Raw genomic sequence first — 27,946 nt, 5'->3', positions numbered from 1 at the left:
AAACGTTGGCTATGGAAGGTTTTCCAAATGGATGTGTGAAACATCCATCTGGCGTGCCAGGTTATCTCAATTCTACACATACGATAAGTTGTCAAGGAGTGATGAAGTTGGAGCTTGATGCCAAACTATGCTATGCTATGCTACCTAAATAAATGCTTGAAAAATTGCAAACGTGAAATGACTGACTGAAATGCAGTACACAGAGTTTTTTGACCTTTTCAATTTTTGCTTCTTTTTCCTCTTTCCATCTGTTCTATTATTGCCTCACTATTTATTTCCTATAATTCTGCACACAAATTCACTCAAAGAATCACTGCAAAGGTAAAAGTCACATTTTATCATTGTCTATTATTATTATTAAAAATTTAAACTGTACTTGCATAATAAAACATTTGGAGTGCAAATCCCGAGAGACAGAGGCAGCCCACACCTGAAATGTTAAAAATGACCTTAAATAAACTCAAACATTGTGAGGAATAAAAAATTGAAAATGTGAGTATTCATTCCAATGAACACATTTAACTATTAACAAGGAGATAATGACTGAATGATAATAATCTACTCTAATTGCAGCAGTGAAAGCTGTTCTGAATGGAGAGGTGAAAGAGCAAATTGGTTGGAATTAATGTAAGCTGTAAAAAGGATAAATATAAATTCCCTCAAGCTCCTAAAATAGAAGTTTTCCCTCCTGATAAAATAGAAAGCAGCCATGTTTGACAGAAACAGCTACAGTTAGTGAGAACTTCACTCTAAAGCTGATCATTTTCTGTCTTCTCTGCAGTAAATTAGGATTTACAGCTACATGTTGTACCAGCAGCCCAAGACAGCAGGTCAGTCAGATACTGTCACCTATGATATATCAGTGCCCTGGCTGCTGATTGGCTTTGTTTGGCTCTGATACACAAACTGGAGTCTGATATTCATCCATCCTTTTTATTAACAGGCTAAAAGAGCAACCTCTACTTCCTTTCCCCTGACAACAATCCTCGTAACTACTGCAGGAATCTCACTGTTTACAGAGCTGAAACTCAGTGAAATTAAATTCTTCCAAGCTTTCAACATCTTATTTCACATCTACATGTCACAGCTGATGTCTGCCACACTCTGGAGCTGGCAGACTGTTCCTCTCACAGTTTGAGTCAGGAGAAGTCTCAAATGTTCAGCCGACAGCCTCTCAGACCGCTACATCACAAACCTCTGTGAGGCTCTCGTCTCAGTCTGCAGCATCAGTTATAAACCTCAGACAACACATTAAAGGAGCACAGACTGTGAAATTTAATTAGAGAATCTCGAAACGACTCAATCAGGAAAAGTTTGATTCAACTAAATGACATGCACACACAAAAAACTCTGCTAAATGTTGGTTTAGGCAGCCAGAATTCGAGGAAGAAGCAGGTTTTGACTAAAAAAAGGATCATATCTTGAGCGCACTTTTAAAAGGAGAAAACTTTTAGACTGAGGAACACCGTTAGTATTCTATTTCAATTAATGCCATTCTTTAAACAAGCAGAACAACGTCACAATGAAATCCTCTTCTGGAAGACACAGCTGACAGCCTGTGTACAAGTGATGATCCTCCAGAGACCATCAGGCGTTGGGGGGCGTGGTCAGCCTGATAGACCTGGGAAGAACAGCATATAAAAACACATCACAGAGGTCTGGTGACGCTTCTGAGGAAGACTGTAGATGACTGTCGAGACATGTCAAGGTAAAAAACCATCAACTACAATTAATTGTCTGAAAAATGAAACACAAGATAAATATTTAAAATAAGAAGGAATGTAGCAAGGTTCAAAATAAGAAATTCATGTTTTTACAATGTAGTGAAGTACAAGTAAAATGCCCCCCCCCAAAAAACAAAACAAAAACAAAAACAAAAAAACAACAACAACAACAACAAAAGAACAGATATTCAACTAGAAAAGCACTCAGATGGTGGATCCAGATAGGATGAATATTCCTCTATTCCTCCCAGCATTGTGAGTATTCTCGCAACAGTTCGCTGTCTCTCTCATTGTTACGCTCTGACTCGTCTCCTCAACTGGGTGTGCGTCTTTCAAACTCTATAAACTCCAAAATTTTGAATAGAAACACACCACAAACATGCTGCTGGGATTGAAGTTACTCATGTCCGCAATCTCCTGGTGTAAAGTGGTAAAAGCGCAGACCTCTGCCATTAGCCCTATCTCCCAATAGTAAAGAATCCTTTAAAAAAAAACCTGGATCCAGATGGTTTTTCATGAAAATCCATCCATGACTTTTTGAGTTCTGTTGCTAACAAACTAACAAACAAACAAACAAACCCACCTGATCACATAACCTCCTTGGCAGAGGTAAAAATGTACTGAAGAACTAAGCTCAGGTCGGTTACTGCCCACTAAGAATTCAATCAGAAATGATGTTTTCTTGCTTTCTACAGCATCTTTCTGCATCTCCCTCGTCTTCTTTTGCATCTACCTCTTCTCTCTCTCTGCATCTCACTCTCCTTATGCTTGTATCACCCTATTTTTCTCTCTCTTTGCGTTTCCCTCTTCACCATTTCTGCACCCCTTCTCTCTCTGCATCTTCTTCCTTTCTGTATCTGCCTCTATATCGTTCTGTATCTTGTTCTTCTTTCTGAATCTCCCTCTTCATTTCTTCATCTCAATCTTCTTTCTTTTTGCATCTTCCATTTCATACATATTATTTCTTCTTTCTGATTCTCCATCTTCTTTTTTTCAGCATTCCCCTTTCTTTAGTCTGTATCTCTCTGTTACTGGTATATTCCTCTTCTTCCTTCTTTTTGCACCCCCCTTTTCACTATTTCTCCCTTCTTTTCTCTCTGCATTTTCTTCTTCTCTCTTCCTGAACCTTCTTTTTTTGTTTTTCTGCATCTTCCTTCTTTTTCTTTGTGTATCTTGTTCGTCTTCCTGAATCTCCCTACTCTTTCTGTCTGCAAACTCCCTTTCATTCTTTCTTTCTTCCCATCTTCCTTTTTGTTTTTCTGCATTCCCCTTTCTCTCTTCCTGTATTTCCCTTTTTTCTCCTTCTGCATCTCCCTCTTCTTTCTTTCTGCATTTCCTCTATTATTGTATATGTTTCTTTCATTTTTGCTTCCCCGTTTTCTCTCTTTCTGCAGCTCCCTCTTCTTATTTACGATCCAAACACAGCTTTTTCTCTGCCTCTTTGCCTCTGTTACTTTGGTAAGTGTCGCTTGGTGCTGAGCTCTTGCTGGGTTAATGTTTGTCTTTACAAATAATATAAGAATGTCTGCTGTCTCTAGAATCTGTGAGGTGTCGAGATCATGTTGGCTATGAATTGGTGCTATTATAAGTCACAGAGAGACATCAGTACTAATGTCAGTCTGTTTCATAGCCTTATAAAAACTGATCAAATGAGCTTTAAAAAATATAGAATGAATAGTAACACAGAAAGGACATTATTTATCAAATATTTTATATCTTAGCATGTGTTTTCCCAAAAACTAAGAGGCAGACTTTAGTCAGGACAGGCATTATAACGCCACCAGCTGATTAATCTGAATTATTTTACGTACAGCTTGTGTTAATACGTGAGTTACAGTGTGTGCTCAAAATTTTCCTTCCACTGGCAGTAAATGAAGCTGAACAAGAATAACTCTGTGTCACATTAATTCACCCAAGGGGAAATTATGTTTTATTAATTCAGACCTTTGAATATCCTCCTTTATTCAGTTATACAAGGCACTTTTATACTTTACAAATGGGACACGTTACTCATAGCAGTATATGTGTCTTTGCAGTCCACTGAGTTATGCTTCATGGAGGAGAGGCTGCTAACATTACGGATTAACAATAAAAACCCCAAAATGAAAGAGTGAGGGGACCAAAATGCATTCTGCTATGCTGTAAATCAAATCTTTGTCCAAGGCAAACAGCCTCTCCCACAGCAGTCCATTTCATTATCCAATCACATTTCCATTCAAATATATATGAATCCCTCTGCATCTCCAGTAAACACTGAGCAAACCCCTGCAGCAAATACACAGAGACTGAGTCCTGGTCATTTCTTTGAGGCTGCTCAGAGGGGATTATGAGTTTAACACAGCCGCCCAGTCAAAGCTCACCTCCATTTCTCTGCATCTCCCCAATCTCAACGTTTATTTGCTGCTTGATTTTCTCTGCAAAAATATTTGTTTACAAATGAATATATGCTCTCAATATTTGCAGAAAGATAAAGCCTCAAAATAGAAGATTGGATTTGATTAGCCCTTAACACAGTTTTGCTGATAAGACGGGAGCTTTAACAGAGAGTCTCATGAAGTCTGTAGAAGAGATAAAGATGAAAATATGAATTGATGAACTTTAAAGATTAAAAAGTTTTTAAAAAGTTGTTTATAAAGTTTTTAAAATGGCCAAAAATGTCTTCTTTTACTATCAAATGGCCAGCTTAGATTTGAGGCAGTTTAAAGGTTATCTTGACTTTGAAGAAGCAGGTTGCATTCAATCTTATTCTGAATGGCAACAAATCCCACAAGGAAAACCTGAATGAACAACAAACTCCTCCAAAAAGCATGAGCTAAAGAGGGAAAGCTGTAAAAAGCTCAGTCATTTGTTGATACTATAGATTATATCGTGCCAGTCCAGCTTTCACTGCCCTGCTATAACAATATTTTAAAGATTTATTTAACTATTTATTGGAAGATCTATTCATTAATTTATTGCCTGTATTCCAAGGGGACAGGACAGTGGATAACCTTGGTGGATTCAGAGGCTGGTTTTCAAGGCTCAGGCTCCAAATGTCTTTTCAAAAGTTTTGAATATTTCTGGTCTGTTAAAAATATAAGACAGGATGATAGAAGTGTTGTGAACTGCAAGTCTATTTTCAAGTGACCCTTCAGTAAACCCCCCTGCCCCCTTAGGTTAATGTTGCTATATCTGTCAAGCCTTTACACCCGCCATATTGAATATGGAGCTTCCCGCTGTACAGGTCAGGTGAGGTATGAGAGCACATGCCAGTTCAGTACTTCACCACATCAACCCTGGGCCTGTACTGCACTGGCCTCCTGATGGCCATAGTCCAATCCTGTATAAGGCCCATGCCAAAACTCTTCAGGTATCCTCCCAGGTGCTCCCCTCCACGATGCACGCAGTCGCCCCCAAGCGTCTGGACCAGCCCACCTAGGCGTCTGGTATGAGGTGAGCTGGATCAGGCCCCGAAAAACGCAGTTCAGGCAACACCTCTGGCCATCAGTCAATAATCAGGCCTCACAAGAGTATAGTAAAACCAGAAGGACTCTGACTTTCTTCCGCATGCTCATACCGGGAATGCCACAGCATTTTGCTCAGGGAACCCGTCGCCTAATGTGCGAGTCCAAGTCTGCGGTTGATCTCAGCTTCGCAGCCACTGGATCGATGGATTATGCTGCAAAGGTAGGTGAACAGTTCCACAACTTCTACGCCCTAACTAGTCACAGACGCAGATTTGTCAGATTTGTCTGCGTCTGTGAATGCATCTGTGGACATGGTCTCACAGCCATGCCCAGTCTCAGAATGCTGTAGCAGTCATGGCAACCATCCTCTGATAGCTGCTTTATATCTCTGGATACAGATGGGAATTTCTTCATGCTTCCATTTTGAGTTAAACGACTTTCTTTTCCCTGGAGCATTTATGTCTGCAATGTAGACAGCTTTTTTTCCTCCATATTATACCAGAGTAGCGCTGTTTATCTAAAGGCTGGAATTATATATAGGTTACGGAGGCTTCACCTTTGCTAGACTTCAGAGGTATGAGTCTGAAAAAGACAGCAACTGGATGTGATTTTCTCACAATAAAGGGGAATGACGTATTCTGAAACAGCATGATAATGCAGATTCATTAAAGTCAAGCTGTGTCAGATCTCTTAAAGAGGAGATGAAGACTTTAAAATGCCATGTTGTTATATGTGCCATGTGAGGCTGTCTTTTCAACTTAGGACACTGTGTGCTGAAACACCGGGCTACATTGGCCTTCAGAGTAAAATGAGTGGTGTAAGGGAAAAAAATTTGTGACTGTAGACACTGATGCTAATGCTACCAAAGTCAGTGTATAAACAGATGCGACACTGTCATACTTTTTTCTGCAGCAGCGACAGTAGATCAGACTGAAGGACCTTGGTTTGAGAACTGAAGGGTCCCCTGTTCGTGTCCCAGTAAGTGGTAAATGGACCTTAGCTTGTGTAATACCTTATCTAGTTTTGAATACCCAATTCATGTTTATCACCAAAGGTCACATTCACCCATTCACACACTGATGCAGAGCCTGCTATGTTGAGTGACCATCAATGTTTACCAATCCCATCCATACACGATCACACCACTGGGGCAATGACAGCACACTCAGACATATATCTGCAGGAGCTGAAGACTGAACACTCGACCTTACAGTTGAGAGCCAACCGACTCCACCACTGAGTCACAGCTATCCCAAAGTCACCCAAAAAGGTCCAACTAGTGCATGGAAATTGGTCTGGATGCCAGTTCACACCCTGAGTACTTCCAAAATGCAGAAACTAAAACCCTAATTGCTTACGGTACTCTCCGTGTGATGCCCAAAATCTCCTCATCAGTGCATGACCACACTATCCTGTTTTTGCATACGTGTATTTTAAGTTTATGTATATGATTTGGGACAGGAGATGGAAACTAGCAAAAGCTATAATCTCTTTATGTGAAACATCAGTTACTTTTAGCTTGTTTGTAACAAGCAGAAGTTGCACTATGTAATTTGCATTGTCCCTATCAAATAAACTTAATTAAAAAAAACAAATAAATGAGTAAACTTCTCTAAATAACAGATCACAAACTTGAGCTTCCTGTGGGGATTAATAAAGTTTGAAATTAGGTTAAATCAAAATTCTAAAAGGGGGTGCAATGCTGCATGTCTAAATCAAAGCTTCACATTATTTGGATAAGTTGGTAAAACTTCAGCTCCAAATGAGCATTTCTGAAAAACAAAACAAAACAAAACAAAAAAACATGTCTGTTTCGGTAAAACATTTAGTCTCAGACTCTAGCCGTCTTTGCTATCACCACTAACTAGTTTCAGAGCTCCTCAGGCGCTTAGGTTATAAAAGACTCTGAGGACAAGGTTCCCCATAATAAGATACATTCAGCTTCAACAGCTGCTCATGTGGGACCTCATGTGGTACAGAGCACAGATTTTATCCCTGAGTGTTGTCTTATATGAACTTAAAGGCAAAGAGGGCAGAACTTGCAGAATTCCCTGTTTATGAAAGTCCACTGAGGTTTAATTTCTCTGAATGGCTGTCTACTTCAGGATGAGACTAAAAGACTCTAATCTTCTACTTTCCTTTGCTGCTTATAAACGTGTTTTTCTCTGTGGGTCTGTGCATGTCTGGACACTGTTGTTAGGTGGGTGTATGTTTTCAAGAGACTGAGAAGAAAAGAGGAGAAGTGACATCAATTACAGGGATTACAGAAGAGAAAATACTTAGGCTTAAGAGCCTCAACATGTAAAACAAGGAGATGCTCACATTTTCCCTTGTAACTCTAAAAGGTGGATGCAATCTATGAATAGAAACATAAATTAGATTTATTCTTTTAAATGTAGGGCTGCAGACAGGTTAGGGATGTCTTTAGAGAGTTCCAGTAACAGCTCTAGGTCCTTATTAAAACATGCAAACCCAGAGATGTCATCATTTTATAGCTAAATGGGTTTCCACTGCAAAAACTTCCATTTTACTTTTATCAGTACTCTAAGTTTTCCCCACCTCCAAGCAAAAAAAAAACTCTTGTGCATTTTTTAAATTTGCAGCCTTTCTTGTCAGATTTTTAAGTGCAAATTAAAATGTAGGGTGTAGGATACGACAAGATAAAGATTTTGATTTGCACATCAAAATGTTACAGAAATAGAAAACTACGCCATATAAAACTAGCTGGCAGTAAGAACTGATATTTGCTTTTCAAGCTTATGCTCCTGTCTTCAGCTTAAGTCTCTGAGAAAAAAACTGTTTTTGCCAGCATCACCTGCAGCAGCCAACATCTGTGACTGGCTTGTAACCCGATGTGGCTGACAGCTGCATTAAAACCAACAACTCAAACCTTAGCCAGCGACTTTAGCTGCTATTCATAATGTTTTCATCAGCTGTCTAGAGTTACATGAAAATACCTGTTCCTGTGACCACATCACCCCTGTCCTCCAAAACCTCCATTGACTCCCTGTCCCCTACCGCATCCAATTCAAAATTCTCCTCCTCACCCATAAAGCCCTGAACCAACAGGCCCCTCCTTATCTTACTGACCTCCTACACCTTCACACCCCCTACCGTAATCTCCGCTCTTCAAACCTCAATCTCCTCTCCCCACCCATAAGAACCAAGCACCAAACCTGGGGGGACAGAGCCTGCTCCATAGCTGCCCCCTCCCTCTGGAACTCCCTCCCCAAACATATCCAAGACTGTACCGACTCTTCCACATTCAAATCCCTGCTCAAAACTCACCTTTTTAAACTGGCTTTTAATGTTTGACTCTTTTGTCTTGTCTTTTGCTGTCTGATTATCTGCTTGCTGTCTGCGTGTTGTCTGTTTAGCTGTTATAGTGTCTTTTGATTTCTTTGGCATATAATGTGTTTTTTAACTTTGTACAGTGTCTTTGAGTTCTTGAAAAGCGCTTTATAGATAAAATGTATTATTATTATCATTATTATTATTATTATTATTGTACAACCCCCAATTCCAGAATATTTGGGACGCTATATATAATGTGAATAAAAACAGCCTTGCACACAAAAATTTCTCCAGATTCTCTAAGTCTTTTGATATTAAGTTCTGTAGATGGTGGGATATTTAAAGTCTTCACAATTTTTCATTGAGGAACATTTTCACAAAATTGTTCTGCAGTTTTTCACATTTTGGTGAACACTGATCATCTTTACTACTGAAGGAGACTCTGCCTTACTGCAATGCTCCTTTTATGCCCAGTTATGTGACTGACCTGTTGGCAGTTGATCTAATTAATTGCAAAATGCTTCTCCAGTTGTATTACATTACTACCACTTACTTTTCCAGCCTTTTGTTTCCCTGTCTCTATTTTTTTGACACGTGCTGGCATCATGACTTTATATTTGTCATGAAAAGGTTGAATGTCTGAGTTTAAACATCTGATATGTTGTTCATGTTTTATTGTGAACAAAACACGGGTTTCTGAGAATTGCAAATCATTGCTTTTTTAATTCACATTTTACACAGTGTACCAACTTTTTTGGAATTGTGGTTGTTGTGGAGACATTCTTCCTCTTGCCCAGTAATTGCATCCTGAGATTTTCATAATTGAAAACAGTGCAGGCTGGGTGTCGTCCTGCTCCACAGACAGTAAAGGCCGTATATAAGAACGTCAAGAGAGCTAGTGCTTCTTCCGTTAGCAGCTACAGTTATGAGGCAGGACTGAAAAATGAGTCATCAGTGGGTGCATGGTAGGAAACGATAGTAGTAGGTCTGTCATGCTCAAACTTGCTGCTGCTGAAAATAAATCAATTCAGAATTGCAAAAGTAAATATCTGCAATTCTGAAGTGAACTGATTGTTTCCAGCACCTCTACCAGAAACCATCAGCCACTAATTCTACCTGCACAATATAAAGACAGGATCCACTGTTTCTATCTCAGTCTAGTGCTAGGATCTGCATCCACATCCACATGCAGTTGATGGTTTAGCGCTGCCAACTATGACTCATACTCCAATATCTGACAAACATCATCAGTCAACGTCTGCAGCTGCACTTTCTGCAACTCCTCAGCATCCTCCAACATCAATCAATAATCTTTATTGGGAGTTGAAGCTTCTTCCTCTATCTTTGGCTTCAGCTGACAATCTGCAGCTTGCTCTAACTTTGTACCCAAACAGAAACCATGACCCTCAGTCTCCACCAACATGAAGGACAGCTGCCTTCAACTCAGTCCTATGCAAACTAGCTGGCTTTACCTGCTATATCTGCCAATGACCTAAAGTAACTGCCTCCATCAGCAAGCACTGCTAGAAACCATCAGCCTGTACTTCCCAATATGAAAGACAGCTGCTTCTAATGTCTGCAAGCATTCGCCAGCAACCTGCAGCAGCCTCCATCTGCAGACTGTGGCTGACAGTAGCATCCTATTTCTCTCTGAAGTGCCTGCCAAACATCAGTTTCTTCCTCTGATTGTGTAACATAAAAGGAAGGCTGCTTTCCAGAGTCTTTAATAAAGCTACATTCATCTCCATCTTCAGTTTATGATTTACAGCTGCAGCCCTTTCTTTAACTCTGATCTCTGTCGAACACCAGCAGCCACTGCCTCCATCTACATCTTCTCTCACACGTGTGGAGACAGCTGCTGCCTCCTGATGCCACCCCTGCCAAAACCATCCCCCTTTTTATTTCTGGAATATTAAAGAAGTTCCCTCCCATTCCTTGAATTGAATCCTCCAACAGCAACCTTAACCTTCTGAGACCTGAGCTTTAGTTTGGAATGCATTTTAAGTTTCTCCTGCTTATTTGGGATTAGTCAGACCAGATAAGTTTACAAGTTCAGCCTTGACTTTGAACAGGAAGTAGTTCTGCCTAAAATGATGTTGACACATTTTCTCTTCCAAAATCCACAAAAATTCGCTTAAATGTCAGAGAAATTTTCTACTGTTTCTGTGAGAATTCTTACACAGAGTTTTAACATAACACACGAAAAAGTACCCCAAAATGTAAGTTTTTGTGTTCAGACATGTTCAGACACCACAAACTCATCAAATCTTTTCATTTTCTAAGAGCTTGATTTTCATTTTCTTTGAGCTTGATTTATCAAGACAAATCTGAATGTATTACCAAGATCAAAAACAATCCAAAGCTTTGAAATCTTTTTTTTTTATTCTTTTCTTGAAGAAAATTGATTGAAAATTGATTTTTTCACTTGTTGATAATTTTTAGAAATTCACTGACAAACATTGTCACGCTCTTACCTATGAATAACTGGCTGTTGAGCTGTAAATGAATGTGTCCATCAGCGGGCGCCTCCTGCGTGGCTGCTGGGCACTGGTCGACTCTCAGCGATGCCTCCTTCACGTTTCTCTCGGCTCGTACGCTGTGCCATCGGTTGTCATTCAGAGGGACGCTCGTCTCCACTCGTACCTCCAGCGGCCCGTTTCCAACGTCAAAAGAGAAGACGACCTCTGTGGAGGCTGAAGCAGATTTGTGATCAGAAAAGTTTGGTGGAGAAAACATCAGGACAAAAGACATGGATGTACACACGGCTTTAGAGGAAAGATTTGATGACTTGTTGACTGTCAGTCAAGCAGAGTGAGTTTGTCTTGTTTCCACTCAGCTCTAACCTGCTGATTAGCAAACTCTCCCTGACACTCAGAGATAATTGTGTCCTCTGATGAGCGAGGCACTGCTAATCCCTAATGTTCCGAATCCATCTTTGCACAGACGGAAACTTGAAACAATCCTATATTACACTGTTCATGGTTATGTTGATGCTCTTAAAGCTGCAGTACAGAAACTAAGTTTACCTTCACTTTATATTTCATACTGAAACTTCAAGTGACATTTATGATATGCATACAACCAATGATGCAGTTCACTATTATGGCCAACTTTGTTATCAATTTTTAGACTTAAAAAAAAAAAAAAAAAAACATTCCAAAACATCTGAAAAAAAAAAGCCGTTTAGAGCTCCTATGAGAAACTCTTGGTTTGGGTTTATTCAGGGCTGCATAAGTTCACCTTGAATGAGCCCTTTTGTCTCTCTCAGCTACTTTATGCAGCCCCACCACATGACTAGCCCCTGCCAGCCCCACGCCTTTTAAATCTGAATGCCTTCTGGCTTTTAACGTAGGAACCATTGCTTGTAGACATTCCCCCCTAATTTCGCCGAGCTGAACACGCCAGTTTTGGTCCCATGTCTTTACAACCTTACATAAGATATGGGCAACTTTAAAAGCCGCCCAAGATATAGTAGGAGTAGGACTTAGTTCCATCCTGCTAGCACTTACACTTCAAGAGTTATTCAAGAAAAAGCGGGTGAGACCAGTCTCATGGTTCTTGTATACAAATTAGGATCAAGTTGCTGAGAGTAATTTGCCATAATCACCCTTTAACCCCAACCCAACCCAGCCCTAACCCCGGCCCAAAGTTCCTTATCCTAGGTGGAGACATATTCTGTCAGATGCTGCTACAATCTGTGGACTAAAGCCATTTCTGACAAGAGGTCATGTGACAAAAGGGCCTGTATGCAAATGAGGGTTAAGCTGATGAGAGTCATCTGCCATAATAACCCCTTGGACCTACCCCATACAGACCTAAACCGATCCCCAACCCTAACCCCAGCTGGGACTGGCTGGGGGTTGGCAGCCCCAGCTAATGAGTGAGACCCTAAGCAGACTTTGGTATGAGGCCCCACTAGACTGCATGAAGCCCTCTACACCAAATAAGTGATTCTGACTGAACCAACAAATAACCCCAAACAAACTCACAGAAGCTTGAAGAAAAACCAAAATCTCAAGAAATCTCCATGTGTAATTTGCCCATTTTTGATTTGCTTCCCTCTGAAAAAATGTCTAGTGTTTTTAGTTATTTTAAGCGCCTCTTTAACCACAAGTCTCACTAAAATTTCAGTTTCTTTCTCGGGGGAGACCTGACCAAACAGCTCACCATTACACAGGTACAAAACTTAGTCTTCTTGTTGGATCTCTCCCTGAGTTTGGCCCCAGACTGTGCCATCTTTCACTGATCTCATTAGTCTGTTGTGCTGCTCCATCATCATACACTGGCAGGAGGGTGAATTGGCTTCCTCCTTCTGTCCATCTGTTAACAGGATGGACATACAGCTGTACCACGTCTGAGATGATTCAGGGATCAGCACAGGGCAGAAAAGATTACATGTGTGATTATTTGAGTGGGTAATTAGGCTTTAATTTGCAAATTTTGCTCGTTTGTATTTTGCAACTCTGAAAATGTTAGCATCTACAGCTCAGATGGAATCGGATGAAATTAAGTACAGATATCTTCAGTGTCTTTCCCGACAGGCTAATCATTACATCAACAATTCGTGCCAGTAAACAGTTTTGTTTCCTGCTAATACCATATGAAAGATATCCAATAAGCCTGACTGTGGCTATTAAGCTATAATAATGAGAAACATGTTAAACTGTACATTAGAGTTTTCAACGGAAAAGAAAAATCACTTACAATATAATTAGTTAAAGACCCTGCTGAGCTTAGTTATGTTTAGTCTCTAAAAACTCACTTTAGCATCAAGATTGAAAGGAGAACAAGGCAAAGAAATACATAAAAAGCTTTGAATTTATCTCTAAATGGTGTTTCTGTTTCCAACTTGAACAGCGTTCTTAATAGACTCATTTAAAGCAAAGCAAAACTGCTTATACAGTAGTTATATTATTAAAACCGGTGTCCCCTTATCTTTATAGTAATAAACTGATTTGAGAACAAGCAACATGACTACTGTTAGCAAGTTTATGTTTGCTCAGCTCAATAACTACACATACAGTGCTGGGAGAAAGTATTTGCCCCCTCCCTGATTCTTTTTTTTCTGCATATTTGTCACACTTACATGTTTAAGATCATCACTAGACAAAGATAACTCGAGTAAATACAAAACGCAGTTTTTAAATGATGATTTCATGTATTAAGAGAAAAAACATAGAAACCTATCTGGTCCTGTGCAAAAAAGTAATCCCCCTCAACCTAATAACTACTTGTGCCACCCTTGGCAGCAACGACTGCAAGCAACTGTTTGTGACAATAAGTCTTTCAAGTCATTGTGGAGCAATTCTGGCAATCTCTCCTTTGCAAAATTGTTTTTATTTAGCTAAAAACCTTCATTTTGTTTTTTAAAGCCATTCAGAGGTGGAATTGCTGGTGTATTTTGGCTCATTATCCTGCTACATAACACAAGTATGCTTAAGCTTGAGGTAATGAACTAATGGCCAGACATTTCCCTTAAGGATTTTCTGATGGATATCATAATTCATGGTTCCATCAATTACGACAAGTTGTCCAGGTCCTAAAGGAGCAAAGAAGCCCCAGACCATCACACTACAACCACCGTGTTTGACTGTTGTTATGATGCTCTTTTTATGAAATGCTGTGATAGTTTTATTTCAGATGTAATGGGACGCACACCTTCCAAAAGTCCAACTTATGTTTCATCAGTCCATAGAATATTTCCCCAAAAGTCTTGGGGATCATCAAGATGTTTTTGGAAAATGTGAGACGAGCCTTTGTGTTCTGAGTCTTTGTGAGGCCTGCAGATCTTTAGATGTTGTTCTAGGCTCTCTAGTGACCTTCTGGATCAGCTGTCGATCAGTGTACATTTTTTTGACTAAAACTATGACTTAAAGTATTTGTCCACTACCCTTTTTCCCTGAGAAAGACTAGACTAAGACTATGGATCTTTGATGACTAAAACTGACTAAAATTAATTTCATTTCTCGTCAAGATGACTTAACCTTTTAAAGGGATACTTCAACATTTTGGCAATTTTGCCCACTGCCATAATTCTCATAGTCTTAGTAATAGATTTGTTTCCTTTAGTTGTCGGTGCAAGCTGTTTCTAGATCTGGGGGGACTGATATACCAGTTGCATAGCTAACGCTATGGAAGCAGATGGAATTTTTTGCTTTCCCTCATCAAACTCATCAAATACACAATCCAACAACTCCAAAACGCTCTTGTGGACCAGTTGTGACCTGCACATTCACCACGCTATGAAATAATAACGTATAATCATGTAATATTACGACACATGAAGCAAATACTCAGAACTATTTCTTGAGTAAACCACTGGGCGGAGTGACACAGTGCAGCAGCCTTGCCTGGAGTGTAGTCCTGGCTTTGCATTTAACTTTAAAACGTCTCCGTCTTGTAATGTTCGATGATTATTTCATAGCTTGGTGAATGTACAGGTCACGACCTGTCCACGAGGATGGACCTGTCCGTTTGCTTCCATAGCGTTAGCTGTGTAGCTGGTATATCAGTTCCCCCAGATCTAGAAACAGCTTGCACTGACAACTAAAGGAAACGAACCTATTACCTATTATAGGTAATATAAATTTGGATTTTTTAAAATTTCAGTAGAAAGTTAAATGAACTTTTCAGTTCCAGAATTTTTTTGGCTATTATTTGTGTTCTGAGGCTTTAAGGTTAAACTAGAATAAAATGTAACATAGTTTTCATCAGACATTCAAAATCCATGATATTTTTCCATTTTTATGGACTTAAACTAGACTAAAACCTTTTGGAGTTTTCGTTGACTAAAACTAGACTGAAACTAAAAAGGGTAGAAATGACTAAAATGTGACTAAAACTAAAATTCAAAAGAAAAAGACTAAAATTAAAATTTGCTGTCAAAACAAACACTGTTGTTCCCAGTCCTGGGAAGGTTCACTACTGTTCCAAGTTTTCTCCATTTGTAGATAATGGCTCTAACTGTGGTTCACTGGAGCCCCAAAGCCTTAGAAATGGCTTCGTCACTCTTTCCAGACTGATAGATGCTATGGAATTTGAATTTCTTCAGATTGTAGCATAATGTGTTGCTTTTTCAGATCGTTTAGCCTACTTCACCCTGTCAGACGAGTTCTTTTAAGGGATTTCTTGATTCAACAGGTCTGGCAGTAATCAGACCTGGTTGTGGCCAGATAAATTTATCTCAGCTGTCCAAAAAATGTGGTTAATCCCAGTTAATTCATGACTGAAGAAGAGGGGCAATTACTTTTTCAGGTAGGAGCAGGTAGGTTTGGATAGCTTGTTTGACGATGTTAAACATTTAGGTGTGACAAATGTACAAAAAAAGAAAAACAAAAGAGAAAGAAATGAGGGACGGGGCAAATACTTTTTCACATTACTGTAAGCAAGTGTGTCCTTTAAACTTTAAACTTGGATGCTGCTGGATTTTAGTTCCTTCTTCACTTTGTCTTTTCATCAGATAGATTGAGAACAGTCAACTTTAAAGGCAGCAGGAATTTAAAGACATAATAATGCATTCCAAGTCATCTGATACCCAAATTTAATGCAAAACTGTCTTTTTCAGCCTATTTGTTTGTCCCTTGGTGATCCCTGAGGGTACCCCCACAGCTAATCTACGTCAGCATACTAAAGATAGTAGCCTTCACAGTGATCACACTGCTATGTAAGGTTAAAGTACTTAACCTATCATAAAGGGAGGTGAGCTGAAGGCCACAGAGACTCCTCACATCCATCATAACAACTGCCAGCGTGCCCACGCTAGGGTAGAAGTTAGCAGAGCGGTGACATCTGTGCTAGCACACATCATCATCTCTCCTGGGCAAGACTGACAGAGGAGGGAGAGCTGTGCCGCTGTGGGACTGTGGAACTATTTGATAGAAAAACCCAGAGGCATAACTTCATTAAGAGACTGCTCTCTGGCCCGGCTCCAGTCATGTTAACAGCAGTAATAATGATACACAGTCATCTCAACACCAGCTGTCATAATAACAGCAGTAATAGTGCTGCAGCGAGATAAGAGGCGCGCTCTGCTGTAACAATGATGGGGTTTCCCCAGGGAGGAGGGCTGCCATTTGTCCTCTGGGTTTGTGTGAACGTCAGTGTTTGGTTGTTTGTGAGAGATTAAGAGAAAGAAAGACAGGAGTGGTATTAAACAGAGATTACATTTCAGCTCAGAGATCATCTCTCAAACAATGTGGCCAGTACTGAAACATGTATCATACTTCATGCTGAAGGTTTCTCCTCCAGAAAACAAACAATTAAGCCTCACTTTACAGAAGTGCAGACCTATCCAAAACTAACATTAGATACACTATTATTAATTAAAAAAAATAAAGGTATCTTAACATGCAGGACTCCTGTTTAAATAAAACTCAGAACATTAAGACATGCAACAAGTTTAAGAAAAAAAAACGAACATACCACCCTTTAAATATGAATGTTTAAGGCTTACATTTGAATTATATTGTTTAATAATGGCTCAGTGCAATACTGTGCTGCAAAATACTGATGTTTGTGCAGTGTTGTGATGCACAGTGCCACAATAAACAAATGGCACTTTGATCAAATTGTTGTCATTACTCTTAATAGGACAAAATTAAATGTCATTTGAAAAGCACAGTAAAATGGTTCATGCATGCCACAAATGGCTCTGGTAAAAAATCAGGAAAGCACCTGGTTCGGTGCTGATGAGTTTGTAGTTTTAGAAAACATCCAGCAAACACATTTGGACCCAATCCAGCTCAAAGCTGACACAATATGGCCCAGATCTGGCTCAAAGCCAGAACAGGCTGTGCCAGTTTTGAGCTGGATCTTGGCCAAATATCTGTGCTATCAGAGATATAGCAAAGACATCTGGCCCAGATCTGTCGCAAAGCTGGCACTGTTCAATCCAGATCTCACTCAAAGCTGGCACTGTTCAATCCAGATCTCACTCAAAGCTGGCACTGTTCAATCCAGATCTTACTCAAAGCTGGCACTGTTCAATCCAGATCTCACTCAAAGCTGGCACTGTTCAATCCAGATCTTACTCAAAGCTGGCACTGTTTAGTCCAGATCTGCTCAAAACTGGCACAGGCTGTGCCGGTTTTGAGCTGGACTGGGCCAAATGTTGTTACTATCCGAGAAATAGCAAAGACATCTGGCCCAGATCTGTTGCAAAACTGGCACTGTTTGGTCTGGATTTGACTCAAAGCTGTGCCAGTTTTGCACCAGATTTCAGACAGAATTTAACCTGGTTTCCATTTATCTGGACCTACTCTGGTCCAAAACTGTTACAGAGCCATCACATGACTCCACACCAGACCAGGACTATAGTGCAAAAAGACACTAGGGCAGACCTCTTTTCCCAATTTGGACCCAAAATTGGAGTACAACTGGTCCATGTCTTGTCTAGTCCAATTTTGCTACCTGGGTCCTCTGTCCTCCGTCAGAGCCCTAATGCCCATGGCCTGTTTAATTCAATGGTCAGTAAATACATGGTATTGTCCGTTTATCATCAGATTGAAATGTTCACTTCAGCATTTGTGTCTGTGACAGACAGACAGAGAGCAGAAACATCAGTTAATAAACGCTGCAGGCGGTCTGACATACGCTCATAAATGACACAAGGCTGGAATAAAAGATCTTGTTAATGGTTATAAATGAATACAAACAATTGTCTCAGGATATTTTCTATATGATGCCAAAGAGTTATGGTGCCATGATCATGTAAACTGTATGATTAAAGGCAGGTTCACGCTGACGTTTCTGAGTCAGCTCTTATTTTAGTACAACAGAATGTAGATACAAGAACTTAATAATGCTTCATAAAGCTTGTGTTCATTTTTAAGATCATTCAGACTGTGGATTAAGCTGATTTTTAGGTGTTCTTTTTTTTTTATTTGCACGACCAATTGACTGGTCGGTGTATGGGTCAACCATGATTTTTTTTGGTTGACTAAAGCCCTTATATAAACATACAAAGTGACACGTCTCTGAACAAAAATAGCAGCCACCGAATTCTTCTTTAATGAATAAAGATATATTTACTTTTCCATGAAGACTTTGATACTCCACATTGCTGGACAGATTTTCAATTTAGCACCCTTAGAGGAGATTTTTCTTGCCTCATTGGAAGTACATCCTGCGCGTCTCTGCCATTAGTGTTCCCAAATCATGCATGGCGTCCACACTAGAAATGCTGCTGGAAAAATCTTGTTTGCATAAATATCTCATTTACACAGAACCAACAGGAGCATAAAAGCCTCTAGTGTCAACCCAAGAATAATCAACAGGATTTCATGGAACAGGGGACTTCATCAGCCTGTCTCTGCTTCTACCAGTTACTCTGAACAATGTTTAAGTAATGAAGCAGAACTTTGCTGAGTTTTTACTCACAGCTGAGCTCAATCCGGATGAAGTCCTTGATGCCCAGGTTTTCCAGGAAGACCCCGGAGGAGGAGGTTGTTTTAAACAGGAAAGTGATGTCTGCATTCAGCTCCCCGTGGAAGGTGGGAAAGTGGAGATAAGACGTCTCTTTGTCAAAAAAAGCTGCGTTCCAGAAGTTCTCTAAGAGACAAACAAACACTTCTTAATGCTTTGCGTCTTTTATTTCTTTTGTTTTCTGACATACAGAGATATAAACCCTTTTTAAATATCACTCTGGAACAAAACTTATGAAAAAAAATCTCATTACGATGGCTGCATAATGAAAATTATGTAGTAAACAAATGAGCCAACTGTTCAGCTAATTAGCTAAGAACCATGACAGAACTCCAGCTATGCTATCTCATTTATGTTGATTTATCTCTCAGGCCATTTATTTATCTGCTCATTAAACTGAAGGCTGAAATTAGGAGCAATTAAAGCAGGTAAAATATATTGCCCTTATGTTCATTTATTATACAGAGTATCTTTTCATTAGAAGCAGTTATTAAAGAGCACAAAAGCTGTCATATTTTAGCTACTGGTCTGCTAATTAGCTAATTATCCGAAGACTATTTATCCATTAACAAATTAAAAAGCAGAGAGAGAATGAATAGAGGAAATCCTTTACATCAGTTTCATTTGTTACTGAGTGATAAACAACACTGCATTAAAAACAGACTCATAATGTAAAATAATTTAGAAATGTCCATATGGAGGCGTGGGAATGGTGTCAGACAGAGATAAGGCTTACTTACTGTCTCCATGACATAGCAGAGGGCCAACTCTGTAGGAAGCCTCAGACCCCGGACGCTGGACATCACCAAGAACCAGAGACTTGACCGGGAGGGTCTCCTTATGGGTGAGGAGTCCGGAGTCATGAGTCCTGAAGAGAGGGAGGGAAAGGATGGAGAAGAAAGAAGAGGAAGAAGAGGTAAGAGAGGAAAAAGACAAAAGAAAGAAAACTTGTTGTCAACAGGTGTCAGAGAAGGAAAGACAAAAACAGATGATGGAAAAAGGGAGAAGAATGATGGTAGCCATAAGTTTGTTGAGGAAATGAATATAAGAAGAAGAAAGGAAACAAGATGGAACTGTAGAAGGAATCATGAGATGAACAAGGAAGTATAGTGAAGGTTTCCATCCATCTATTTTCTACACTGCTTATCCCATTCGGGGTTGCAGGGGGCTGGAGCCTATCCCAGCTGTCACTGGGCGAGAGGCGGTGTAACCTGGACTTGTCACCTGCCAGTAGCAGGGCTGACATACAGAGACAGACAACCAGCTCAAGGAAGCCGCAGCACCCGGAGAGAACCCACGCATGCATGGGGAGAGAAACGCCATTCAGAAAGGCCCTGACCAGGAAGTGAACTACCTTCTAACTGTGAGGCAACAGCGCTAACCCCTGTGCCACCGTGCAGCCCTTAGTGATAGCTTAAGGACTGAAAAAGGTGGAGAGGTAAAGGGAGACAAGGGATATGAGTGGGAGGGATAAAAGAGGAATAATCAGCATAGGAAAAGGTATAGGAGGACATCAGGAAGAGGAGGTGAAGTGAGTGGAAAATGGAAATAAGAATGACAAATGAGTAATAAAAGAAACAGGGAACAGAGGGTGGGGGAGAACAATATTGAAGAAAAAAAGATCAGGAAGTGTATGTGAAGTTGAAGAAGATAAAAGTTCAGGAGAAGGAGAAGGATGGGAGGAAGACTGAGAGACAAATATGAAGACGGGGGGGAGGATAGGCAGATGAAATGAGGAGTATGAAAAGTAAAAAGAAGCACAAAAATGGGATTGAATTAGGAGATAAGAGAAGTTAAGGAGAATGAGAAGACAAAAGAGGAGGAGGATAAGGATTAAAAGATGAAAAGAAGAAAGTGGAGGAAGTACAAGGAGAGTAAGAGTTACTATGGTGATTCATTAAGAACTAAAGAGGAGGATATTGAAAAGAGGATTCAGAGGATGAGCATAAGAAGCAGTGGTGCACCCAGGATGTTTGAGGGGTAAGGGGTGAAAATAAGAAAAGAAAAGCTGCTGGGGCCATAAGCACACAAAAAGTTATCGTACATTTAAAGCTTGACCGTTAGATACCCTGTAAAATTCTTTCATTATGTGATTATACTACAAAAGACAATGAATTATGAACAGTCAGTAATTTAATTAATAGAGATACACAAGTCAGGTCGTTAGTGAGAATGTACTTCATACCAAGGAACTTAGGGTAGGAGGGTCATCAGAGAGTGGAAGTTTTCTTTAAGCCAGACATTTTGGGGAGCTTGGTCCAGGTAGGGAAGGGCACTTCCCACATTTAATGCATTGGAAGATCACACTTAGGAGCACTTGAACATGTTTTGTCAACTAGAAAATAATCCTCAAGGGTAGTTTACCATGTTTTGTCCACTGGGAGGGAATCCTGGATGTTTTATTGACCCAAAGAACACCCTTGAAGGCACCATGACTAGTATTGTCCTCTGTAAGGGCACCCAAGAAGATGCATTACCATGTATTGACTGACTGAAAGACATTCATGGTGTCTTGCCATACTTTGCCCACTGAAGGGGACCTTGGGGATCAGTTTACCATGATTTGTTCACTGGAAAGGCACCATACCATGCTCTGAAGCCTGAAAGGACACCCTTAAGGCAGTTTACAACATTTTCTCCACTGCAAGGGCACCCCAGAGGCTTTACTAGAAGGGCACCTTAGAACACCCTCTACAATGTCTTCTCAACTGGAAGGGCCTCCTTAAAGGCACATTTGCAATGCTTTGTCTACCAGAAAGGAACCCTATAAGTCATTTTGCCATTTTGTTGACCAGAAAGGCACACTAGAAGGCACTTTACCATGTTTTGTCCACTAGAGGGGCACCATAGAAGGTACCTTACAATGTTTCATCCAATGGAAGGGCAGCCAGGGCACTTAATTATGTCTTGCCGTTTAAGGGAGCACCAGGGAGCCTAGTCATTCTCTGTCCACTTGAAGGGCACCCCAGAAAGCACCTTAATATGTTTCTTCAACTGCAAGCCACCCTGAATAGTAAATTACCATGTTTTGTGCAACTGAAAGAAATCTCACCTTACCATGTTGCTTCATTGAAAGGGCACCCAGGAGGCACTTTCTCATGTTTATCCAATAGTGGGTTACCCTAATAGGCACTTTACTATGTTGTAGAAGGCACCACTTTATTACATTTGTGGACTGGAAGGATACCCTAGCAGAACTTTTGCTGCCTCTTTTTCCCACATAACAGCAGTCAAGCTATTGTGTGGTAACCTTGCAAAGCAGATGGACACCCCCATTTCCGTGTTTCTCACTGGCGAATCCATCTTGCAAAGCTCCCATCTGAACCGTTTGGGCCTGGTTAGAAAGTGACAGGACCAATCAGCGTCGGGGAGCAGTGCTTTCGGGCGCGGCGGAGTCGTGATGTAAACAAGCAGCAGCAAGAGGCCGGTGCAATTATGGCGGAAGACATTAGCATGGATGCTGCTAAAGAGCCAATTTTATCAGAACTTGACAACTTTTCTTCGTTAAAAGAAGAACAAAGAACAGCACTGAGTTGTTTTCTTTTCAAAAACGACAAAAGTTGTGTACTGACATGTCTACAGTCGCCATGGTTTGCGTTATGTAGTTCTATATGGAGTTTACTCTTTCGGTAGGGTTGCAGCTTCATAACGGCTACGTTAAGTGTTTTGTTGCTCTGATGGGCCAGTAAAGATGTGACAGACAGAACATTCATCTAATCACCCTCTGAGTTCTTTTTTTCAAAGGTTCTGCCCTTTCCCAAACACTGTCTATGAGTGGTACACCAGATGGATGTGTGAAACACATCCATCTGGTGTACCAGGTTAATTATGTGGAGGCTTTTTCCAAATGGACACTCAATGACATATTCATCCAGACATCCAACCCACATGGTCTGCTCTGTGGTGTTTTAACTCCAACAATAATCTTGGATTGGTGCACACACAAGCAGAAATGATGAATGTGATTAAATATCTACAGCAAGAGAAGTTATATAAAAATAGAAAAGGAATTAAAGAGATTTAGGCAGTGAGATAAGAAATAAGACCCTTTGGTGATGTAGACTGAAGATGGATTGGTCACAATATGGGAAAATGGGTAGAACTTGTCTCAGGATTGAGGAAGGCAACCCAATACTGCTGGGACAAAAGGAGTTAAAAGAAAGGATTGGATATGACATGAGGAGGGATGTATGAATTTCTAGGGATTAGTCCCAGATGTCTCATGGTTCTCTGTTCAGTATGAAAAGATGTGACATTAAACTCTGCATCATATTAATGTCTTCATAAAAGTAGTAAGACACATCTCAGTGAGACTACATTAAAGTATCAACAGAGAGCAGTTGTCTTTTCAAAAGAAACCTTAAACCCTCAGAGAGATGTCTGCATTTCTAAAGCTGCTTTAAGGCTCCTCTTTAGTTCCCTTTAGTTTGTTTGGTGCCCCCCACTGGATCAGAGGAAGATTTTATAGTCGTCTTCTAATGGAAACCAATATCCTGCTTTCTACATGCAGTCATATGTATGGTAATAGTCAGGGAAAGGGTTTAACCAAGCAGGCGCCACATGTGCAGAAGCTACAGACCTTGTCACCTCAATCACTGCTACTCCCAGTCCTGACAGAATTTGGTCCAAGTCATCCCTGTGGACTGTATGCATAGCCTTCATTTAACACAACATACTCAATGAACTGCCCCCTAGTGGTCAAGAACAGCTTCCCGCTGCAGTAGAGAAGTTAGTGGTCTGGGTTGCTACCGCTGTGTTTGAACCAGTTTTATTTCTAGTTTATTGAAGGAAAGAAAGTGTCTCAAGTGAACAGCTTCCAATCAAAATAGACAATGTTGGCTAATAAGTACTCAAATATGCATGAACACTGAAGAATTTTTTGCCATTAATTTCCAAAAAAAGCAGCATTGTTGCTTTCAACACACCAAAATGCATAAAACCTCATGTCCATACTACTGTAGATTTAATCCTGAGAGCTGTGTAAGAGGGATTCTTCACTGCAGCAGACAAACCTATATGTTAGTATGTCACCAGATCTGAGTTCTTGCTGGTACTTTTCTTTTATAGCATTTTTTTTCTACCAGTTACATTTGAAATACAGTAAAACCCAACTACTACCAAAAATATTCAGACAGTCTGGCTGCAGACCTTTAAATTCTGGCGGGCACTGTCACAGACCGTTCATCTGACATGCCGTATATCTCAGAATGGAAATACACTCACACTTTCAATACATAAAATCAAATTAAACTTCCGTTTAGGGTTAGTGTCAGGGTTGAGGTAATGGTTGGGACACTAAAAGTTAAAGTTCAAATCTGACCTGCAAAACCTGATTTAAAAAACTGTTAATAAACAGTCTGCTTACAGGAAGCTCATTCTCCATGAAAACATTCAAACACAGCTCGTGTGTCTTATGTAGCTGTAAGCTATATAAGCTGCATTTAGCTGTAGCAGCTATGTAAGTATGTCATCTACATAACTCTGTTAGCTTGAGCTACATTTGCTTAAGCTTCTGTCACTAAAGCTGACTTGGCTACATTTGCTTATGTAATAACATTAATTATGCAGCTAGGGTAGCTATGTTAGCTTTAGCTAAAGCTAACCAAGCTAAAGCAAGCCATCGTTTGTGTAACCAGTTCTAAAATGGTTCTATGCATAACTAAATCCCACATTAGACCTCTGACCTTTTCTCTGTTTTATTTCTGAACTTTTTCTGCAATGTTTGCAATAAGGTTAGTTCATGAATGTAACTGCCAGACATGGATTATGGAGGGCATGGTTTAAAGCACTTTGCTTCTTTCTGAGATATATGGCATCTAAGATAAACGGTCTGTGAGAGGCCCTGTCAGAGATGAACAGTCTGAAGCCAGACCCCTCACAATAATAGCCTACTGCCAAAATCACTACTACTACTGAAGTTTTACAGATATTCTGGTAGATATCATGGTTCATTCATATTTCTGTGTTCTCCAGGGCTTTAATGCATTCGAAACCAAAGAACAACTACATAAAAAACAGTACCATTGATCGTTGTCAGCGTCACAGTTGCAGTAGTGGTTTGAATCCACACAGTTGTCCTGCAGACCACATGCACACTGTCTGGTGCCTGGCAGAGCACCGCCCCAGTACGTCTGGATCTGGCCTGGACCAGGGCCTCCTACCCACCAGCTGAACGGAGAACCCTCTGAAACACAAATACACACAATTAAATCCTTGTTTGCACGGCATGGATTAATTATGCTGCAAAGCAGAGGTGAATTTTCCATGAATCAACACAATGTTGAAACATTAATCCTCATAACAAACAACTGAATGGAGAAGCTCTACACAGAGAATTTGACAGCTGACTAGAAAATATTTCTCACTCATCTACATCTTCACCAAAACACATTTAGTATATATTTTGTTTTTCTGTTTAAGTCAGCATGCATATTAAATGAGACAGGGGAAGATCTTTTTGTCTCGCTCGATCCCCCTGCTATTTGCCTTTTCTGTCTTCCTGTCTAACAAACCCGCTCCCAAAGGATTTCAAAACAAGACAGCACTTTCCAGTTGCTGCTTTTTATTAAACACTTACAGCTCTACTTTTAGCATGCATCATTTCCTCTCTGTTTCCCCATAAGAGATGGTCAAAAATGAGCGCTGACTCTCCCTGATGAAGCGGCCATAAGAGGGCCTTAAAGTACACAGAGATTCAAATGCGAAGGTTTAGATTTCTGGAGAAAATCTAAAGGTGAAAATACATTTGTTAAAGTCTATCATGAGACTAGCAATTGAAATTATTTTTGGAGAGCTGAAAACAGCCAAGAATTAAAGCAGCTGATAATTTGTTTTTGAAATCAAGTTGTGTTAAAAATCAGAGCGTCTGTTGAGAATTGAAAAGGAGAGAATGCACAACAGATGTGTAATTTATGTTTTAATTAGTTACTTCACTGACTAAATCTCCAACTCATCTCTTTTTTCAAACACAGATCCCTCAGATGAATTAAAGTCTACTTTGTAAAGTGTGCCACTCAACCACAATACTCTCTCCTATTTCAAATGATGAAAATGTATCATCTCTCTACTCCATCCACTAAAATCCAATCAATGTCTATTCTGCAATCATTTGGTGGTAGAATGATTATAACTGAGTGTAAAACCTTCACAACTGGCCTATTGGGCCAAAATAAAAGCTTAAGAATCTGAGAACATTTTTGAACATGACTTGCTGGGTAGATGTCATGTAATACAGAAACATGGAAGACTGAATTAGGCTTGGTTAATCCCCATTTACAGACTCCATAGACATGAGGAATCACTAGATCCTCTCTTTTTTTAAATACAGACCCCAGACTCTACATAGACATCAGTTTACAGAGGTCTTGATTTTCACTATGTAAAGTATCATATTTGTAGTCCAAGTTGCATCAACCAATCATGTACCAGCAGGCTTTGGTGCAGATAAAGCCAGCACTAAACAGGCAGAACTTTGTCAATGCTAATGACAAACCAGCTCCCATCCACAGTTCCCTCTCTTGATTGATTCATCTTGGTAAACAGATATCTGCATCCAAGTACAACACACAGTCCATTATAGATGAAACAATTCATCTAGAGCCATAAATCTGTTTGACACTGTTTATGACGCCAATCAGCAGTTATCATTAATGACTCCATAAAAAATGTGAATTAAATCTATTCCACCATTAAGGCTGGGTATGGTTTGGGTTTTTTTCCGATACTGGTGCTAAATTGATACTTGTAAAACAGCAGTGATACTTTTAGATGGAAAAAAATTAAAATACTTTTTTATTGCAAAGGCATTTGCAATCATAAATTCCACTTTAAACTAACTAATACAATTAATTAATACAATATTACCCAACTCCATTAAATTGTCCTTTTTTCTTACAACTCCACCCTTTACAATTTTGAATTACAGAATTTTTAAGAGTCTGTCAGATATTAGTTTAAACAGAACTTGCAAATATTACTTGAACATTTTGACTACCTTTTTGTTAATACAACTTTGTTCTCAGTGACTCTCAGTGTTTTCCAGACAGTCTACTGTGAAAACTGAGACTAATTGAATAAGCAGTGCTAGTCCAGGGTTAGAAGAACTGAAGGCCGTTACATCATAGATGTAAACGCCACACAGAAAAGGAAATCTTGCCTTGTCATTTAAAGTCATTTAATGATAATTGCTTGGTTCATAGAGCTAAAAAGAATTCACCTCAATTCCCAGAGGCATAAAGTGTCTACTAGAGACTATAACATGAAAAGATCAATAGATTACGAGATTGGGTTTGGTTAATGCTAATTTATTTTTGCACTCAAATGATAATAATAATAAACACAGGCTATCCTTAAAAGGAAAATGAAGGTAACTTTACTTCATACTATTTTAAAGTAAGACAAAAAAATTTTAACATGTAAAATGATGTTACTGCTATTCCCACAGAGTTCCCTCCTTTCCGACTTTCAACACTTGGTAACTTTAGCAGCAGGCTGTGGTTCCTTTAGCTAAACAGAAGCCCCTAGCCCATCTTAGCACTGTCTGATTCAACGAATGAGACTAAAAGATGTCAAAGGATGGTAACAGATGGCATGAAGAAAAGTTAAAGGGACTGACTGAGCAAGAGGCCACTAGTGAATACTGAACAGTTTTATACATGTTAGTGGGAGCTTTGTAAAGCATGGGCTTTAAGTACCTATGCCTACCCGGCTATGCTGACGCTGGATGGGAGAGTAATATGCATACTCTTGTGGTGTTTTACTTTGTTTAGTCGTTTTATTTTTGTGGAACTTCCGGTTTCCGGAGGCTGTGACTGGCTGCTAACCTTACTGTGTTCTCCCTGAGGCTTCCTCCCCTTCCCTGTGCTGTGGAGAGTTCACACCTGCAGCATATCACTCATCAGGAGCGCTACTTAAGACCTGCTGCGGCTCTCTACAGCGCCTGAGTCTCGTCTTACCTACCTCACGGTAATCGTCAGCTCCAGGCTCCTTCTCTCACGAGATTCCTCCAGAGAAGTTCACCAGTGTTTCTACCATTGAGATTTTTGAGTATTTTCTAGTGTT

The 27,946-nt window shown here is 39.9% G+C and overlaps 1 protein-coding gene across 1 annotated transcript in view; it reads right to left on the bottom strand.

Moving 5' to 3' along the window:
• LOC121512245 (contactin-associated protein-like 4) overlaps positions 1-27,946 on the bottom strand; it is a 227,242-nt gene that overhangs the window by 29,405 nt on the left and 169,891 nt on the right. Inside the window, exons 14-17 of the mRNA XM_041791414.1 lie at positions 24,908-25,070; positions 19,627-19,754; positions 18,842-19,012; positions 10,939-11,157 (exon numbers count right to left, since the gene is read on the bottom strand). Coding sequence (XP_041647348.1) covers positions 10,939-11,157; positions 18,842-19,012; positions 19,627-19,754; positions 24,908-25,070 — 681 coding nt within the window. The remainder of the gene's footprint in view (positions 1-10,938; positions 11,158-18,841; positions 19,013-19,626; positions 19,755-24,907; positions 25,071-27,946) is intronic.

This window comes from Cheilinus undulatus, linkage group 7, assembly GCF_018320785.1.
Source record: "Cheilinus undulatus linkage group 7, ASM1832078v1, whole genome shotgun sequence".
NCBI classification, from domain to species: domain Eukaryota; kingdom Metazoa; phylum Chordata; class Actinopteri; order Labriformes; family Labridae; genus Cheilinus; species Cheilinus undulatus.
This window is presented reverse-complemented; position numbering and strand designations above follow the sequence as displayed.